This window comes from Podarcis vaucheri (genome assembly GCF_965113315.1).
Source record: "Podarcis vaucheri genome assembly, chromosome: 4".
Taxonomy (NCBI): Eukaryota; Metazoa; Chordata; class Lepidosauria; order Squamata; family Lacertidae; genus Podarcis; species Podarcis vaucheri.
Window position 1 is genome coordinate 4260881 of NC_138762.1, and position 19343 is coordinate 4280223.

At 48.7% G+C, this 19343-nt stretch overlaps 1 protein-coding gene across 1 annotated transcript; it reads right to left on the bottom strand.

Moving 5' to 3' along the window:
• Positions 1 to 9253: 9253 nt before the first annotated feature.
• LOC309530375 (uncharacterized protein) lies at positions 9254 to 18869 on the bottom strand. The gene is made up of 6 exons (XM_082219297.1): positions 18813 to 18869; positions 12431 to 12923; positions 12146 to 12227; positions 11782 to 11864; positions 11537 to 11663; positions 9254 to 10964 (listed from the first exon to the last, which is right to left on the bottom strand). Exons 2-6 carry the CDS (start codon positions 12830 to 12832, stop codon positions 9610 to 9612), a joined length of 2049 nt encoding a protein of 682 aa, XP_082075423.1. The 5' UTR covers positions 12833 to 12923; positions 18813 to 18869; the 3' UTR covers positions 9254 to 9609.
• Positions 18870 to 19343: the final 474 nt, after the last annotated feature.

Below are 19343 nucleotides of genomic sequence, written 5' to 3' on the forward strand. Positions count from 1 at the left end.
CTGTAAGTGAAGCTGCATCTGAAACAATACAGAAGCAGTCAAAGGGAATTTAATTCTTTTATTCAGTCTCACCTGCAATCATATGCGCTGAACACACAGAAACACATTGATAATGTGAAATAACTGGGAGTTAGAGACTCCAAATAACACTCAACATCTGCAAGCAGATTAATGGAAGAGTACACATGATTTCCCCACCATTTTTAAAAACATTGTTTTTATTTCTCTTGGTACAGAAGATAACTTTTCAGAAAGCAATGGTTACAACAGTAAACAACAAATAACTTGTCCTGATGGAATTGCAGACTTTCATCCTGCCATGTGTTACAAATTTCATTTGATTACTCTAAAAGATCACACCACATTTTCCCATGAGTGCTGGGTGGATTCCGGCAACAGTCTTAACAATTTATATATTCAATAAAAATTGGCCACATGTTATAAAAAGAATGTGGATTGTGCTCTCCCACCTTTTAATTTCCCCAGGCAAAAAAAATTTAAGATACTGAAACTGTGGTGCCCAGAATTGAACACAGTATTTATTCTAGCTGGGGTCTGACCAATAAACAAGATGAGCTTGAGCTCTTGGTACAGCAAACTAAATATGACATAATAGGTGTCAGGGAACTGCCATCGGAAGGAAGGGAGGTGGAAGGGCTCACACAGGTTGGGAGAGACTCAGCAGCTGAAGAGGGAACCAGTAGGGGGAGAGGAGGTGAGCTGAGAGAAAGGGAGCTGGGGGGATGGCTCAGGGACACGTCCAGCGAGAACAGTGGGGAGGTTTCAGGACCTCCTGTAGGGACACCCACTCCTCGCCGGAAACTGTCATGCAGGGAGTCCAGAAGACGTGTTTCCGTTAAGGAGCTTTTATGTTGGAAACGATTCCGAAAGCAGCCACTGTCGGAATCTGCTAGCGACTGACAGAGCCATGTTTAAGGGGCTCCGTTACAGACAGAGGTTTGCAAGTTTGACCAAACTCTGAGGGACTTGGATTTTACGCACAAGCAGCTCATTGTCCCATCACAGCATTCCGACAGTCTCCGTGAGCAGCTTGTGCAGGAGAAGGCATCATGAGCAACCCAGCCGGAACCGGAGAAGCAGGAGCTGGAGCGGGTCCAAGCCTGGAAGAAAGGTACAGGGTGTTGGAAGTCCAGCTAGCGCTGCAGACGGCGAGGCTAGAGGAGAGGAGGGCTCAGGATGCAGACAAAAAGGGGAAAGCCACCCCGCTCGCCAGAAAGTTGCCAGGATTGGTGCAGAAGTTTGGGGGGGAGCCCAAGGACTATCATGCCTTTCGGACAGAGATGCAATATGCCCTTAATCTGCAGTTTGATGACTTTCACGACGAGGAATCGCGAGTGGCTTTTGTGATTGGGCATCTCGAAGAGGGGGGGGAAAGACTGGGTGAGGCCCCTGATGGCAACGAATAATGACATCCTGAAGGACACGAGGAAGTTTTTTCGTGCCATAGATCTTATGTTTGCCAGCGATATTGAGCAGGGAGTGGTACGCAGACAGTTAATGGCGTGCAAACAGGGGAGCCGATCTGTTCGTGAGTACTGGACTGAGTTTACCATGTTGATCCATAAATTGGGGTGGGATCTATCGGCGGCACCCATTCAAATGCTCTTTGAAGAAGGGCTTTCTTCGGCGGTAAAGGATGAACTTTCCCGGGCGCCCAGGGCGGAGTCTATGGACCAGCTGACCAAATCAGCACTGACCATAGGAGCGCGCCAAGAGGCGAGAGCCTTGGAGAGGCAGGAAGGGAAGGGGGAACGGTGGAGGGAGCTTCGCATTCCAGAGATTCCAGAGCCACCGTTCCCGCCGGGAGTGCCGATGGAAATTGGGACAGCGCACGCAGTTTCAAAGCCCAGTGAAGAGCGGAAGAAGGAGGGGAAGGGCGCCAAGAAATGTTATCTCTGCCAACAGCCAGGTCATTTTGCCAGAGGTGTTACTAGAGCTGCCTAACGGACACCTACTAAAGATAAAGGCGCTATTGGACTCAGGCAGCTCCTGCAATTTCATGAGTAAGGAGTTTGCTGCTGAGCACCAGATACAGACTATCCCTTTAAGTAACCCTTTGCAGGTGACCACGATCGATGGAAGGGAGCTGCTGGGAGGAGAAGTCAGCCAGCAGACCGTCCCAATGCTAATGAGGGTAGCAAGACACACTGAGCTAATAGCGTTTAATGTGGCTACCTTGGGAGGAGCTCCCATTATTCTAGGGATGAGCTGGCTAGCGTTACATGATCCGCTAGTGGGCTGGCATCAGAGAGTGGCCTCCTTTGGGTCAGCACATTGTCTGGAACACTGCAAAGAGCGGGAGGCTCAAGGAGGGGCCAGAGCCACTCTAGCAGGGACGGAAGTAACGGAGAAGGGGAAGGTTCCCCAGCAATACGCCGACCTGAGCAACGTCTTCTGCGAGAGGGAGGCAGACAAACTACCCCCACATAGACCCTTTGACTGTCAAATCAATTTACTCCCTGGAGCACAGCTCCCTGTAGGAAAGCTACGCCATGTCAGACAGAGAGATGCAGGAGCTAAGGGAGTTCATTGACAAGAACCTGAAGAGAGGGTTCATCAGAGAGTCCAGGGCGGTGGGGGGCAGCCCAGTGTTTTTTGTGGACAAAAAAAACACGGACAAACCGAGACTTGTAGTGGATTTCAGGGCCTTAAATGCCGTGTCAGAACCAGTGACTTTCCTGATGCCTAGAATTGATGACATTTTGACAAGGGTCAGGCAGGGAAAGATTTTTACCAAACTGGACCTGAGGGGGGCGTACAACCTGATACGAATAAGGAAGGGGGATGAATGGAAAACCACCATGTTCACCCCTTTGGGGGCATTTGAATATTTAGTTATGCCCTTCGGCCTACAAGCAGGCTCCGCGTGCTTTCAATCGTTTATGAACCACGTACTGGGGTCTTTGCTTTACAAGAATTGTGTGGCCTTCTTAGATGACGTGTTAGTATATTCAGAGAATGAGGAGCAGCATGTAAAAGACGTCAGGGAAGTGTTGGGCAGACTGCAATCCAATCAGCTGCGGGTGAAGCTAGAGAAGTGTCAGTTTCATGCCAAGGAGGTGGAATTCCTGGGGTACCGCTTGTCGGACAAGGGATTGGCCATGGATCCTGGCAAGGTCCAAGCGGTACTGGAATGGAAAACACTGAAAACAAGGAAGGATGTGCAAAGATTCCTTGGATTTGGAAACTTCTATCGGAAGTTCATCCGAAATTTTGCCCACTTGACGGCTCCCATCACGGACTGTCTCAGCAGTAAGAGGAAATTCGTTTGGACGGCGGAGGGGGAGCGAGCTTTTGAGGAGCTGAAAAGGGCATTCGCTTCGGAAGAACAGCTCCTGCATGTGGATTTACAAAAACCAATGCGAGTGGAAACGGACGCATCAGACCGGGCTGTGGGGGCGGTGCTTCTGCAGCCTGGGAAGGAGAAGTCAGAGTGGAGACCGTGTGCCTTTTTTTCACGAAAGCTGAACAAATCTGAGAGGAACTACACGGTGTATGACCGCGAACTACTAGCCATTCATGAAGCATTCAGGAGATGGAGGCATTTATTAATTGGGGCACAACATAAGGTGCAAGTGTGCACGGACCACAAGAACTTAGAGTATTGGAGAATGGCACGAGTGCTCAACCAACGGCAAGTGAGATGGGCCCAGGAGTTCTCCAAATTCCACTTTGAAATTTGTTATGTGCCAGGTCCAGAAAATGTTAGGGCGGGCGCTCTCTCACGCAAACCTGAATATTTGGAAGGGGAGGGGGCACCTGAAGAGAGACATGTCATCCCAGAGGACCGCTGGGTGTGTGGGGCGGCATTGGTGGGGCAAAGAGAACTGGTAGAGGAAACAGAGAATGATGAATACGCCCAGAATAAGCTCAGAGGTCTTAGGGGTGAGGGAGAGGAACCAGGGGGGTTCGAGGAAAGAAATGGAGCTTTGTATTACAAAGGGGGCACTGTACATCCCCGAAGGAGACTTAAGGGGGAGGGTACTCAAGCAGTTGCACGACAGCCCCACGGCGGGGCATTTTGGACAACACAAAACCATGTGGTTGGTCACCAGGGAATTTTGGTGGCCTAAGGTGAGGGAAGATGTACGGGAGTATGTAAGAGGGTGTGAGCAATGCCAGCGAGCCAAGGGGGAGAGGAGGGCGCCAGCGGGGCTATTAGAACCCTTACCAACCCCAGAACGGCCTTGGGAGGCAGTGTCGATAGATTTTATGATTGATCTGCCAAAGTCCAAGGGGAAAACAGCCATCATGGTGGTGGTAGACCTACTAACAAAGATGTGCCACTTTGTAGCCTGCTCGCATGCAGTCACGGCGGAAGAGACAGCGAAGTTATTTGTAGAACACATTTTTAGGTTGCACGGGGTGCCATTGATGGTGGTCTCAGACAGAGGAAAACAATTTACTTCCAGGTTCTGGAGGAAGCTCATGAGCTTACTGCAGGTGGAGGTCAACTTTTCGACGGCCCGGCACCCTGAAACCAACGGGCAGGCGGAAAGAGCAAACGGTATCCTCCAGCAATACCTGAGGTGTTATGTCAATGACAGAGAGAATGATTGGGTAGAGAAGTTGGCGTTGGCGGAATTTGCCTACAACAATGCAGAGAATGTGTCCACAGGGATGAGCCCCTTCTTGGCTAATTATGGGTGTCATCCCAGGGCATTCCCAGGGGGAGGAGGGAAGAGATGGAGCGTTCCGGCAGCCGAGCATTTTGTAGAAGAAATGGAAGCAATCCATTGTCAGCTCCAACTCAACTTAGAAAGGGCGAAGGAAGAATATAAGAGGCAGGCAGACAAGAACCGAAGGGAAGGTGAAACCGTAAGGGTGGGAGATCGGGTGTGGCTGTCAACCCAAGGGTTGCCGTTCAAAGGATGTTGTAAGAAATTAAGACCCAGGAGATTGGGTCCCTTTGAGGTCATTCAACAAGTCAACCCCGTGGCTTTCAGGCTCCGGTTACCCAACCACATGAAACTGCACCCAGTATTTCACAGGTCGTTACTGTCACCGTATGAGGGGGGACGAGAAGGGATGTCCACTCGGGGACCGGTCATAGAAGAAAGGGAATGCAGCAGCCATGTGGCAGAAATCCTCGACGCCAGGTGGAAGGGGGATCAGGTGGAGTATTTGGTAGCGTGGGAAGGAGAACCGGAGTCAGAAAACACTTGGGTAAGGGCAGAAGATATCAATGACGAGGTATTGATAGAAACGTTCCATCAAAGGTTCCCAAGGAAACCTCAGCCTGTGGAGAGGTTCCGGAGGGAATACTTTGGGACCACCGATGAGGAGGAGGAGTTGGAAGGATTCCCGGACTCGGAAGGGGAAGGGGAGATGGACTCTGAGGAGGAGGAGTACTTCGAGACCAGGAACCGCAACAGGTGGAGAGAAGTGTTCGAGACATCGGAAGATGAAGGAAGTTCCTTCCGGGGTTTTGCCTCCTCACCACCCATAGAGGAGGGGGCGGGAGGGGGTGAAGGGGGCCCTGGAGGGGAGGTGGATGTCAGGGAACTGCCATCGGAAGGAAGGGAGGTGAAAGGGCTCACACAGGTTGGGAGAGACTCAGCAGCTGAAGAGGGAACCAGTAGGGGGAGAGGAGGTGAGCTGAGAGAAAGGGAGCTGGAGGGATGGCTCAGAGACACCTCCAGCAAGAACAGTGGGGAGGTTTCAGGACCTCCTGTAGGGACACCCACTCCTCGCCGGAAACTGTCACGCAGGGAGTCCAGAAGACGTGTTTCCGTTAAGGAGCTTTTATGTTGGAAACGATTCCGAAAGCAGCCACTGTCGGAATCTGCTAGCGACTGACGGAGCCATGTTTAAGGGGCTCCGTTACAGACAGAGGTTTGCAAGTTTGACCAAACTCTGAGGGACTTGGATTTAACGCACAAGCAGCTCATTGTCCCATCACAATAGGCATCACTGAAACCTGGTGGGATAAGTCCCACGATTGGAATGTAATCATGGGGGGATACAATCTATTTCAGAGAAATAGACCAGACAAGAAAGGAGGAGGAGTGGTGTTATATGTCAGGGATGTGTATACCTGTGAAGAGATCCAAGATTTAGAACCTCAAAGCCAAAGTGAGAGCATTTGGGTCAAAATTAAGGGAGAGAAGAATAACAGAGACCTCATTGTGGGAGTTTACTATAGATCCCCAAGCCAAACGGAGGACATGGATGATGCCTTCCTGGAACAGATGGCCAAGCATGCAAAAGGAAGGGAGATAGTAGTAATGGGGGACTTCAATTACCCGGATATTTGTTGGACGTCAAACTCAGCCAAGAGCATAAGGTCAAACAGATTCCTCACTGGCCTTGCAGACAACTTCATTGTCCAGAAAGTGGGAGAAGCAACAAGAGGAACAGCCATTTTAGATCTGGTCCTAACCAATGTTGATGACCTGGTTAGTGGGGTAGAAGTGGAAGGATCATTAGGCGCGAGTGGTCATGCTCTTCTGAAGTTTACTATATAGCGGAAAGGAGCAGCCAAGCATACTAGGATTCAATTTCTTGACTTTAAGAAAGCCGACTGCTTAAGACTTAGGGAAGTACTGGGTGAGATCCCATGGACAGTAATACTAAAAGGAAAGGGAGTTCATGATGACTGGGAGTTTGTTAAGAGGGGGGTAGTAAAAGCACAACGTCAGGCAATACCAATGAGACGGAAACATGGAAGGTGCCTAAAGAAGCCAGGGTGGCTATCTAAAGAACTTTTAACTGAATTAAGATTAAAAAAGGATGTGTACAAAAAATGGAAAAGAGGGGAAACCACCAAGGAGGAATTCAAACAAATAGCCAGCACGTGTAGACACAAAGTCAGAAAAGCTAAAGCATAGAACGAACTCAGGCTTGCTAGAGAGGTTAAAAGCAACAAAAAAGGCTTTTATGGGTATGTCCGTCGCAAAAGAAAGAACAAAGAAACAGTGGGGTCACTCAGAGGAGAAGATGGTGAAATGCAAACAGGGGACACAGAAAGGGCTGAACTCAATGCCTTCTTTGCCTCAGTCTTCTCCGATAAAGAAAACAATGCCCGACCTGAAGAATTTGGAGCAAATGATTCAGCAAAGGAAACACAGCCCAGAATAACTAAGGAGATAGTACAAGAATACTTGGCTAGTTTAGATGTATTCAAGTCTCCAGGGCCAGATGAACTGCATCCAAGAGTACTAAAAGCACTGGCAGATGTGATCTCAGAACCACTGGCAGTCATCTTTGAGAATTCCTGGAGAACAGGCAAAGTCCCGGCAGACTGGAGGAGGGCAAATGTTGTCCCTATTTTCAAAAAGGGGGAAAGAGAGGACCCAAATAATTACCGCCCAGTCAGTCTGACATCAATACCAGGGAAGATTCTGGAACAGATCATTAAGCAAACATTCTGTGAGCACCTAGAAAGGAATGCTGTGATCACCAATAGTCAGCATGGATTTCTGAAAAATAAGTCATGTCAGACTAACCTGATCTCGTTTTTTGACAGAATTACAAGCCTGGTAGATGAAGGGAACGCAGTGGATGTAGCCTACCTTGATTTCAGCAAGGCATTTGACAAGGTGCCCCATGATATTCTTGTAAAGAAGCTGGTAAAATGCGGTCTTGACTATGCTACCACTCAGTGGATTTGTAACTGGCTGACTGACCGAACCCAAAGGGTGCTCATCAATGGTTCCTCTTCATCCTGGAGAAGAGTGACTAGTGGGGTGCCACAGGGTTCTGTCTTGGGCCCGGTCTTATTCAACATCTTTATCAACGACTTGGATGATGGACTCAAGGGCATCCTGATCAAATTTGCAGATGACACCAAACTGGGAGGGGTGGCTAACACCCCAGAGGACAGGATCACACTTCAAAACGACCTTGACAGATTAGAGAACTGGGCCAAAACAAACAAGATGAATTTTAACAGGGAGAAATGTAAAGTATTGCACTTGGGCAAAAAAAATGAGCGGCACAAATACAAGATGGGTGACACCTGGCTTGAGAGCAGTACATTTGAAAAGGATCTAGGAGTCTTGGTTGACCACAAACTTGACATGAGCCAACAGTGTGACGCGGCAGCTAAAAAAGCCAATGCAATTCTGGGCTGCATCAATAGGAGTATAGCATCTAGATCAAGGGAAGTAATAGTGCCACTGTATTCTGCTCTGGTCAGACCTCACCTGGAGTACTGTGTCCAGTTCTGGGCACCACAATTCAAGAAGGACACTGACAAACTGGAACGTGTCCAGAGGGCAACCAAAATGGTCAAAGGCCTGGAAACGATGCCTTATGAGGAACGGCTAAGGGAGCTGGGCATGTTTAGCCTGGAGAAGAGGAGGTTAAGGGGTGATATGATAGCCATGTTCAAATATATAAAAGGATGTCACATAGAGGAGGGAGAAAGGTTGTTTTCTGCTGCTCCAGAGAAGCGGACACGGAGCAATGGATCCAAACTACAAGAAAGAAGATTCCACCTAAACATTAGGAAGAACTTCCTGACAGTAAGAGCTGTTCGACAGTGGAATTTGCTGCCAAGGAGTATGGTGGAGTCTCCTACTTTGGAGGTCTTTAAGCAGAGGCTTGACAACCATATGTCAGGAGTGCTCTGATAGTGTTTCCTGCTTGGCAGGGGGTTGGACTCGATGGTCCTTGTGGTCTCTTCCAACTCTATGATTCTATGATTCTAAGGCAGAACAAAGTGGTACTATTCCTGCCCTTGATCTGATTCTACCTTCTGCCACATTGGCCTCCGCTCCCCTTTTGGTGTCGTCTGCAAATGTGATGAGCATCCCCTCAGTTACTTCATCCAAGTCATTTATAAAGACGTTGAACAACAACGGGCCCAGGACAGAACCCTGCAGCACCCCTCTGGTCACTTTTCTCCAGGATGATGAGGAACCATGAAGGAGTCCTCTTTGGGTTCAGTCAGTCAAATCCACCTAACAGTTACCTTGTTCAGCCTCATTTTACCAGCTTCCCCATATAAATATCACGGGGGACTTTGTCAAAAACCTTAGTGAAATCAAGATGAACTATTACCACAGCAGTCCCCTGAGAAACAGTCTGTAACTCCATCCAAAAAAAGAAAAAAGAGAGATTTCTCTGGCTTGACTTGATTTTGAGAAAGCCATGCTTTCAACCTGTCTGTTTATGTTGTGAACCACTGTGAAATCTTCAGATGATGGGCACATAAATTTTTAAAATGATAATATTAAGACGGATATTGACAAGCTGGAACATGTGCAAAAGAAGGCGACCAAGATGGTTTTGTTTTATTTATGCATTTATTTCATTTCTATAGCGCCCTATAACAGGGGTGCCAACTGGAATAAAATATAGGAGGCGTTTAGTAAGCCCCGCCTCGGTTAAACAGTCACAGGATGCGGTGCAAGCATGCCATTTGAATGGCTATTCCTATGAACTGGTGGGTGGACCCGTCACATATCTTATTGGGGGGCAAAGAGCCCTCAGACTCTAAGAGTTGGCTCCCATTCCCTACACCCACAGGTCACAGGACGGTTACAACATAATGAATTTCACACAATGAAAACACAAAACACCGCCCTCAAAACCTGTAACCCCTACCTCCCCAACACATTTTTAAAGGGCATAAGATGTCAATCAGCCAAAGGTTTGTTTAAAGTGGTGTGTATAATGAAGGGTTTTCCACTCTTTCGTATGAATTCTTTGATGGAAAGTGAGATTGGAGCTTTTCCTGAAGCTCTTTCCACATTCCACACACTGATAGGGTTTCTCCCCTGTATGAATTCGTTGATGGGAAGTGAGAGAGGAGCTATGAGTGAAGCTCTTTCCACATTCCACACACTGATAGGATTTCTCCCCTGTATGAATTCTCTGATGGGAAGTGAGATGGTGGCTGTGAGTGAAGCTCTTTCCACATTCAAAGCACTGATAGGGTTTCTCCCCTATATGAATTCTCTGATGGGAAGTGAGATGGGAGCTGTGACTGAAGCTCTTTCCACATTCCATACACTGATAGGGTTTCTCCCCTGTATGAATTCTTTGATGGGAAGTGAGAGAGGAGCTATGAGTGAAGCTCTTTCCACATTCCACACACTGATAGGGTTTCTCCCCTGTATGAATTCTCTGATGGGAAGTGAGATGGTGGCTGTGAGTGAAGCTCTTTCCACATTCCACACACTGATAGGGTTTCTCCCCTATATGAATTCTCTGATGGGAAGTGAGATGGTGGCTGTGACTGAAGCTCTTTCCACATTCCATACACTGATAGGGTTTCTCCCCTGTATGAATTCTTTGATGGGAAGTGAGATGGGAGCTCTTCCTGAAGCTCTCTCCACATTCCACACACTGATAGGGTTTCTCCCCTGTATGAATTCTGTGATGGGAAGCGAGATTGGCGCTCTGACTGAAGCTCTTTCCACATTCCATGCACTGATAGGGTTTCTCCTCAGTATGAATTCTTTGATGGGAAGTGAGAGAGGAGCTTTGACTGAAGCTCTTTCCACATTTCACACACTGATAGGGTTTCTCCCTTGTATGAATTCTCTGATGCTTAGTGAGATCAGAGCTCGTACTGAAGCTCTTTCCACATTCAAAGCACTGATAGGGTTTCTCCCCTATATGAATTCTCTGATGGGAAGTGAGATGGGAGCTGTGACTGAAGTTCTTTCCACATTCTAAGCACTGATAGGGTTTCTCCCCTGTATGAATTCTCTGATGGGAAGTGAGATGGGAGCTGTGACTGAAGTTCTTTCCACATTCTAAGCACTGATAGGGTTTCTCCCCTGTATGAATTCTATGATGGGAAGTGAGATGGGAGCTCTGACTGAAGCTCTTTCCACATTCCACACACTGATAGGGTTTCTTCCTAATGAGATTTCCTTGATGGGAAGTGGAATTGGAACTTTTTCCACTTTCAAGATGTTTATACAGCTTCTCCATTGTGGGGATTTTGTCATTGTTACCCTTGTCCTTGATTTCCAGTCCATCACTATCTGCAATGAAGAGTAATGGATTAGCGCCTCAGGGAGAAATTAAGGAAGAATACTTGTTAACTCTGGTAATAGAGAAATAACACAAGTGGGTTAGATGGATGGTTTTCTGATGGGTTGGGTGCATTAATTAACGGGGATCAACTGACATCCTTAGAGGAACCTGTGATTCAACAAGCCTGGCTCTTCTCTTGAATGGATTTTCTTTGGCTCCATCATGGCATCCCTCCATTTCCAATGTCAGTCTTCTCTTTGGACAACCAAAGACTGACGGGAGGAAAAACAAAAACTGAAAACCTGACAGAAGCTATGTCAACTTCCCTAACAATTCTGAAGTTTACAGTCAAAAGGGTCTGGGGAGTTCAGACCACACTGATCCTTGTTTAATAAGCTGCAACTGGAGGAAGAACATTCACAGAAAAAATCAGTAATTTACTGTTCAAGGTTTTTTTGGGGGTATTGCGATATCCGGTGTTGTAGGGGGCGCTGTTGAGTTCTGTGAAAATATATGAGGTTTGTCACATATGGAGTTTTGAATTTAAAAACAGATATTATGATCCCACTGGGAGCCTTACCGAGAGAGGCCACGATCCCCCAATTCTCCTCCATGACGTCCTTATGCAGAGCTCTCTGGTCAGGATCCAGCAACGCCCACTCCTCGTCTGTGAAACGAACAGCGACATCTTCAAAGCACACTGGACCCTAAAAGAAAAAGGGAAATGTCCTCCTCTGAGACAACACTGTTGTTCACCACCACTCCTTGAGCTACGACATTGTTCCACCCCTTGACCTCTGTCCCCACAAGGCAGCTTCCCCTGACCTGATCTGGTTCCACAGCCGCTGCTTCCATTCTGTCCCCATTCAGAGATGGATGAAGAGGTCTAGCCAGTATCACTGTGTCACCTGCAAGAGGGAAAATGTAAGGGGGAGGCCCAGAGTGCCTTCTTGTCTCACAGGTAAATCAGTGAATCTAAACTACAGAGAGGCCTTTGAGAAACTCTCACCTGCTGAGTGCATTTGGATATTTGGGTGCATTTCAGATGTTAGTTGTGCAGAAATATATCTCCCCTCCTCTGGGCTCTTGGTCCCACTATCTCCCCCAACAAAATATGTAAAGAACCCACAGATGAGTTGGAAAACGAACAGAATGAGACTAAACAGAGAAAAACCTCCTCCCTCCTTACCCAGCTGCCTCTCTCTGGTGTCCAGCAGAGGCCTCTCTGCCTCAGAAGAAATCTGGCCCATTTCCGCAAAGAGATCATTACCCTGAAAAAGAAACAAGGATTCAAAAGAGAGAATGGGGAGAAGGATTAAAAAATGAATGTCAGGGCCAACAGCTTCAAGGGTGACAGATCTCATTCCATGGATGCCTTCCCAGGAAAAAATTATGAGCCATCAGTAGAGCATGATGGGATGTTTTCTGTCCTGTTTGGAGGCCTTGGGAGTATCCAGAGGAAAGTCTCTCTCACCTGCTTCCTCTCCTCTGCCTGACTCAGGAGGAAACCTTCGGCCAGGGCCACTGCCTGGGAACTGGTCTCCGCTCCACAGTCCCTCGCCCAGCTCTCCATCTCTGGGGGAAGGACAGCCAGGAACTGCTCCAAGATCACCAGGTCCAGCATCTCAGCTTTCGTGTGCCTTTCTGGCTTCAGCCACTGATGGCAAAGGTGGTAGAGTCGGCTGCAAACCTCTCGGGGTCCTTTGGCCTCCTGGCAGCAGAACTGCCTCAACTGTTGGCTCTGCACCTCTGAGCGGAGGGTGTCCTCCTCACCCAGGAACTTCTGCACAGAGTTTTCCCAGAATCCCCCACTGCTTCCAGTTTGGATTTCATGGCCTCTTCCTGTTCCAGGGCCAGCTGTGTCTCGCTCATCCATCTGTGCTCTCAGGAAGCCTGTGAGAGATCGGAAGGAACCCTTTGGTCTTCTGCCAAGTTCTGTCTGTCTTAAGGAGAGGCGCTAGCAAATCCTGCAAAGCAAATACATTGTTCAGTTACAAAAGCTGTCTAATATCAGGAGAAGAAAAGGGTTCCCTGAGCAAGCATGGATGAGTCTTGGAGGGAAGCAGGGCTGGACTGCACCACAGCCCAAACCATGAGCTATCTTATTTATTTAAATTTCTATAGCACTTTATATTTTAAAGAGAAATCTCAAAGCGGTTTACAGCATATTAAATCTGTGGGGATAATTGGGGAGTTAGAAGAAGATATATTATTGAATGATAAGATTCCTAACATGCACTAGCAAGTTCCATATTCTAGTTCCATACACCCCCCTTTTTTAGATTACACAGCGATCAGCTTGTTGCTGACTCATCTGAGTCTTGCTATTAAAAATTCCTTCCTGGTAAGATCCCTTCCAATCCCTCTTAAATTAACAAGCACAATAATGTGAATAAGCAACACCCTAGTGGTCACGGGCCCTAAGGAAGTTAGATTGGCTTCAACCAGAGGCAGGGCCTTTTCAGTACTGGCTCCGTCCTGGTGGAACGCTCTTCCTCATGAGACCAGGGCCCTGCAGGATCTGATTTCTTTCCGCAGGGCCTGTAAGACAGAGTTGTTCCGCCTCGCCTTTGGCTTGGAGCCAATTTGATTCCCTCCCTCTTTCTTTTTTCTTTTCGTTCTCCTCCTGTGATGAGGCTACATTTTAATATTTTAATGTTTCAGTATTTCAATGTTGTATTTTAATTTTGTTTTTAAGTTGTAATCATTCAACTTGTTTTTATTATTGCTTGTAAGCCGCTCTGAGCCCGGCCTTGGCTGGGGAGGGCGGGGTATAAATAATAAAATTATAATTATTATTATATTAATAATCTGATTCACGATAATATAAAAGTAGTTTACTCACAGATTCGTTCAGGTTCTTACATAACAACTAGAACTATTCCATAAAGAAGTTAGTCCCAAATGACTGCCACTAAAGAGTCACTTCTCCAAACACACAGCAACATACAAAATGGAGAAGACACACTGATCAGAACATGGAGGCCGTGTGCTCCTCCATGCTAGTACAACAGACTGCACCCTCTTCAAGTCACATGTAGTGGAAGTCTGTCCCAGCTCAGGAGGAAACAGGAAGTCTTCTCCTGAGTGGTAGAAAACATCCCCTAATGTGTCCCCTGTAGGAATCTTCTACTTGACTGCAGTTTCACATCCCACAAAATCAATAAAATAGAAATAAAACCATTGGAAGAAAGTCAAATATATAGTCTATAGTCAAAGCAACATAACTGAAAACAAATATTCTCTTAAAGATATCAAAATAAAACATTACAACAACAGCAACAAAACAATAACAACAATAATAGTAATAATAATTTTTATTCATATCCCGCCCTCCCCAGCCAAAGCCGGGCTCAGGGCGGCTAACAACAATCAAATAATCCAATATTCTAAAAACATTTCATTATAAAAATTAATTAAAATTAAATTGATGGCAATCGTTAAGCAAAATTCTGTGCAGATTGCCAGAGGAGGGAGTCAGGCTGCGCCCTGACCAAAGGCCTGGTGGAACAGCTCTGTCTTGCAGGCCTTGCAGAAAGATGTCAAGTCCCGCAGGACCCTAGTCTCTTGTGACAGAGCGTTCCACCAGATTGGAGCCGCAGCCGAAAAAGCCCTGGCTCTAGTTGAGGCCAGCCTAACCTCTCTGTGGCCTGGGATCTTCAGGATGTTTTTATTTGCAGACCGTAGGTTCCTCTGTGGGACATACCAGGAGAGGCGGTCCCGTAGGTACGAGGGTCCTAGGCCATATAGGGCTTTTAAGGTTAAAACCAGCACCTTAAACCTGATCCTGTACTCCACTGGAAGCCAGTGCAGCTGGTATAGTACCGGATGAATGTGATCTCGCAGCGAGGACCCCATAAGGAGTCTCGCTGCAGCATTCTGCACCCGCTGGAGTTTCTGGGTCAGTCTCAAGGGCAGCCCCACATAGAGCAAGTTACAATAATCCAGTCTGGAGGTGACCGTCGCGTGGATCACAGTGGCTAGGTCAGGGCGAGAGAGATAAAGAGCCAACTGCTTAGATTGGTGGAGATGAAAAAATGCCGCCTTTGTTATAGCTGTAATCTGCGCCTCCATAGAGAGGGAGGTATCGAAGATTACACCCAAACTCTTAACGGACGGTGCTGGCACTAATTGCACCCCCGCAAGAGATGGGAGTTGCCCCCTCAATCCCATATCGTCCTGTCCCAGCCACAGGACCTCTGTCTTCGAAGGATTTAACTTCAACCGGCTCCCACGTAACCATCCAGCCACAACTTCCAGACATCTAGTCAGTGTGTCTGGGGCTGAGTCAGGATGGCCATCCATCAACAGATAGAGTTGGGTGTCATCGGCATACTGATGGCAACCCAGCCCAAAACTCCGGACAAGCTGGGCGAGGGGGCGCATAAAGATGTTAAAAAGCATTGGGGAGAGTATCGCACCCTGAGGCACTCCACACACCAAGGAGTGGCGTGATGACAATTCCCCCCAAGCGCCACCCTCTGTTCCCGACCAGAGAGAAACGAGCGCAGCCATTGAAGGACTGTGCCCTGAATCCCCACGTAGGCATGGCGGTGGTCCAGGAGTTCGTGATCGACCATTTCAAAGGCTGCTAACAGGTCTAGAAGAATCAGCAGCCCCAACCCGCCTCGATCAAGCTGCCTGCAGAGATCATCTGCTAGGGTGACCAGAGCCGTCTCGGTCCCATGACCAGCGCGGAAGCCGGACTGGAATGGATCCAGAGCCGATGTTTCATCCAGAAACCTGCCAAGCTGTTCAGCAACCGCTCTCTCAATCACCTTACCCAGTAATGGAAGATTCGAAACCGGACGGTAATTGGATAGATCTAAAGGATCTAATGATGTTTTCTTTAAGAGCGGGCGCACCACTGCCTCCTTCAGTTCCCCTGGGAATATCCCAGTGCCAAGGGACAAATTGATGATATCCCCCAGAGGGGCCCGCACTTCGTCTGGACACGCTCTAATCAGCCAAGACGGGCACGGGTCAAGAGGACAGGTGGTGGGCTTTCCAGCTCGGAGGAGTCTGTCCACATCGGCTGGGGATATCCGGTCAAAGTGGTTCAATACTGGACCCGAGGACAGTTGAGGGGCCTCCAGTTCCTTTATTGTATCCAAATTGGCAGGGAGGTCATGGCGGAGCGACAGGACCTTCTCCGCAAAAAAGCTCGCAAATGCCTCACAGCTGTGTGTCGAATTGTTATTTAAATTTGGCTGTCCTTCAAGGGATGTTAAAGACCTAATTATACTAAATAATTGCGCCGGGCGAGAGCTAGCGGATGCAATGGAGGCCGAGAAGTAGGACTTCTTAGCGGCCTTCACAGCCATCTCGTAGGTTTTCATAAAAACCCTATAAGATGTTCTTGAGGCTCCGTCACGGGCACCCCGCCATACTCGCTCTAGCCGTCTGAGGTCCCGCTTCATTTTCCGAAGCTCCTCAGTAAACCAGGGAGCCTGGTTTCTGCGGGGTTGCAGAGGGCGCTTAGGTGCGATCTCATCAATGGCTGCCAGGAGCTGGCTATTCCAGCCCTCGACAAGCTCAGTCAATGAGTTCCCAGGGGGAGCAACATCCCGCAAGGGTCCATCAGCCTCTGCGGGTGAGCCCAAATTGGCTGGCCACCTAAGCAGGGTGGGGGTGGAAAGTCAATCCTGGCTTTCAGAGCGTAGTGATCAGACCATGGCACCTTCATCAAAGGAGACATGACCACATCTATACCGACGCCAAAGATCAAATCCAGCGTGTGGCCTGCTTGATGTGTGGGGCCCGAAACAAACTGGGAGAGCCCTAGTGTCGCCATGGAAGACACCAGGTCCAGAGCCTGTGAGGAGGGAGTGGCATCAGCATGGATGTTGAAGTCCCCCAACACCAATAGGTTAGGGAACTCCAAGGCCTAGCCGGCCACCGCCTCCAGCAGGCCTGACAGGGTGGCTGCTGGCGCGCTAGGTGGTCAGTACACCAGACAGACAGCCAAGATCTCCTCGGAGCCCCACACTAGGCCAACACATTCAATGCCAGGAATCGATGGCGATGGTAGAGCCCTGAAAGAACAATCTTCCTGGATTAATAATGCCACCCCTCCCCCTCAGTCCACAGTCCGCGACTGGTGGAGGACGGAGAAACCCGGGGGTGCCATCTCTCGTAAGGTAACATTTCCCCTTCACACACCCAGGTCTCCGTCACACAAGCCAGGTCAACCCCCTGCGAGGTGAAGAAATCTCGCAGGGTAGCGGTTTTCTTGCCTATAGACCTGGCATTGCACAACACCAGTGACGGAGGTGAGTAATCCTTGCTCACCCTACCCTCGTCCCACAGGATGGGGCGCAGATTGGAAGGGGTACGAGCATATTCGGATCTCGATCCCCTTCGCCTATACATCTGCCCCCACCGCCATACCTCCCTCGCCCCTCCACGGTAGCAATCCCAAGCCTCATACTAGCCTCTATTTAGAAAATAGAAAAACAAAACAAAACCAATTATACCAAAACAAAACCAATCCCCTACCCCACTCAATATCCAACCCCAAACCAAAATAAAACGGAACAAAATAAAAATACATAAGTAGAAACCACCGTTCACGGTGGTACAACAAAGTAAAAAGTAAAAACACCTTTAAAACACTTTAAAATATATAAAACATTTTTAACATTTGCTGCAGCAGCACCAGTGTCCTTAAAGGTGTGGTGGAGGTGAGTGCGGGCCCCGCCCCCTAGGCCAGGTGGAATTAGCCTGAGGGGGAGCGGCCTTCCCCAACACTCACGGTGCAGCAGCAGCAGCAAAGGAGCAAAGGAGGTTAACTCATAGCTGTCAACTTACAGATTTGTAAATAAGGGACCAGCAGCCAAAATAAGGGACCTGCAGCCTGAAGGGCAACGGAAGGGATTTCTGGGAGATGAATCAGGCTGGTTTCTCCTGCCGTCCAGTCAATGCATTGAAGTCAGACCTGACTGACAAGGGAGTCATTTGTATCTTGTGAATAATGGATGTTTGGTCCTCACCGGGGGGGGGGGGGTCCTCAGGAGTTGCTCTCCCCACCCCCACTCCCCTGCTTCCGTCTCCTTTTCTTGCACTTGGACTCTCTGCCATTCTCAAGGCAGACTCCTGGGGTGGGGTCCCTTTTTCTTTGCTCTGAGGGCCACGTGGATGAGGCCAAAAACATCTCCTTTAAAATTTATGAGGGTAATTTAGTATTATTATTCTGTTAGACAGCTTAACACACACACAGCCATTGATGCCAAGGTCCCTGGAGGCTCAGTGAGTAGCAGCGCCCATTTCTGGCTGGTTTTCCAGCAACAATCCCTTTGGGAGAGAGAGGATGTGGTCCTGGGATGCCCTGCTCTGGGTGCGAGGGGATTGCTGCAGTGGCCTCCGTGGGGAGCTGCCCTGGGAGACACTGGGAAACTGGTCCCCAATGCAGCAGCCAGACTCTGGGAAACTGGGATCCCTCTCTTCATTCCTGGCCTTCCTCTCCCACCCTTTTTTTTGGGGGGGGGGGCTAGTCCACCTCCTCCTCCAGCTTTGGGAAACCATTTGCAGATGTTTCCTCTGTTGTGCAATGAGGCTGAGCGACGTCACACAGAGTTAAAGTCCCAGGGACTCCTTTGTTTAAAGAAGGGAGATTTCATGGGAGTCAGGGATCCTCTGATCTGCAGGAAGGAGAGCGTGGCAGACCTGGCCCCTCCCTGGCAGGACCCTCTCCTCCCTGACTTGGGGTCCCCCCCCTGCAGGAGCAGATCAGCCCCCCCCCGCCTCCTCTCCTGCTGCAGTCCTGGGACCCCCACCAGATCCCAGAGAGAGAGGAGACTCACCAGATCCCAGAGAGAGAGGAGACTCACCAGATCCCAGAGAGAGAGGAGACTCACCAGATCCCAGGAGGGGAGAGCGAGGCAGCCCTTGCAGCAGAGACACAAAGCAACACCCCCCCCCTTCCTAGCAGGAAAGGACTGGGGAGGGAGGGGCCTTGGCTCTGGAGGACCAGCCCCCCTTGCTTCCTGTCCTCTCTAGGAAGGCAGCTCGGTTCCCTTTAACCCTTGCCAAGCCCAGCGTGCCCATCTCTCCCCTCCCCGTTTTTCTTTCTTTCCCACTTCCAGAGATGCTTTTTGGGGGACCCCCCCTACTTTCCATTCCTTCTAGCGCAGTGATGGCGAACCCTTTAGAAACCGAGTCCCCAAACTGCAACCCCAAACCCATTGATTTTATCGCAAAGTGCCAACACGGCAATTTAACCTGCATATCTCATTTTTTCCTGTGTTTTCACGTTGTTTCAAGAAAATCACCGGGGGGGGGGGTAAATACAGTTCAAATCTGGGAAAATGAATACAGTGAATTTCTTTCTTTTTTAAAAAAAGATATTTATTGAAATTTTCAACATGTTACAAAAAAGAAAAAAAATA

Coding starts and splice junctions, on each gene's coding strand:
- LOC309530375 (XM_082219297.1), bottom strand. CDS start 12,832: ATGGATGAGCGAGACACAGCTGGCCCTGGAACAGGAAGAGGCCATGAA. Junction 11,865..12,145: donor CACCAGAGAGAGGCAGCTGG/GTAAGGAGGGAG, acceptor TCCCTCTTGCAG/GTGACACAGTGATACTGGCT. Junction 11,664..11,781: donor CGGCTGTGGAACCAGATCAG/GTCAGGGGAAGC, acceptor TTTTTCTTTTAG/GGTCCAGTGTGCTTTGAAGA.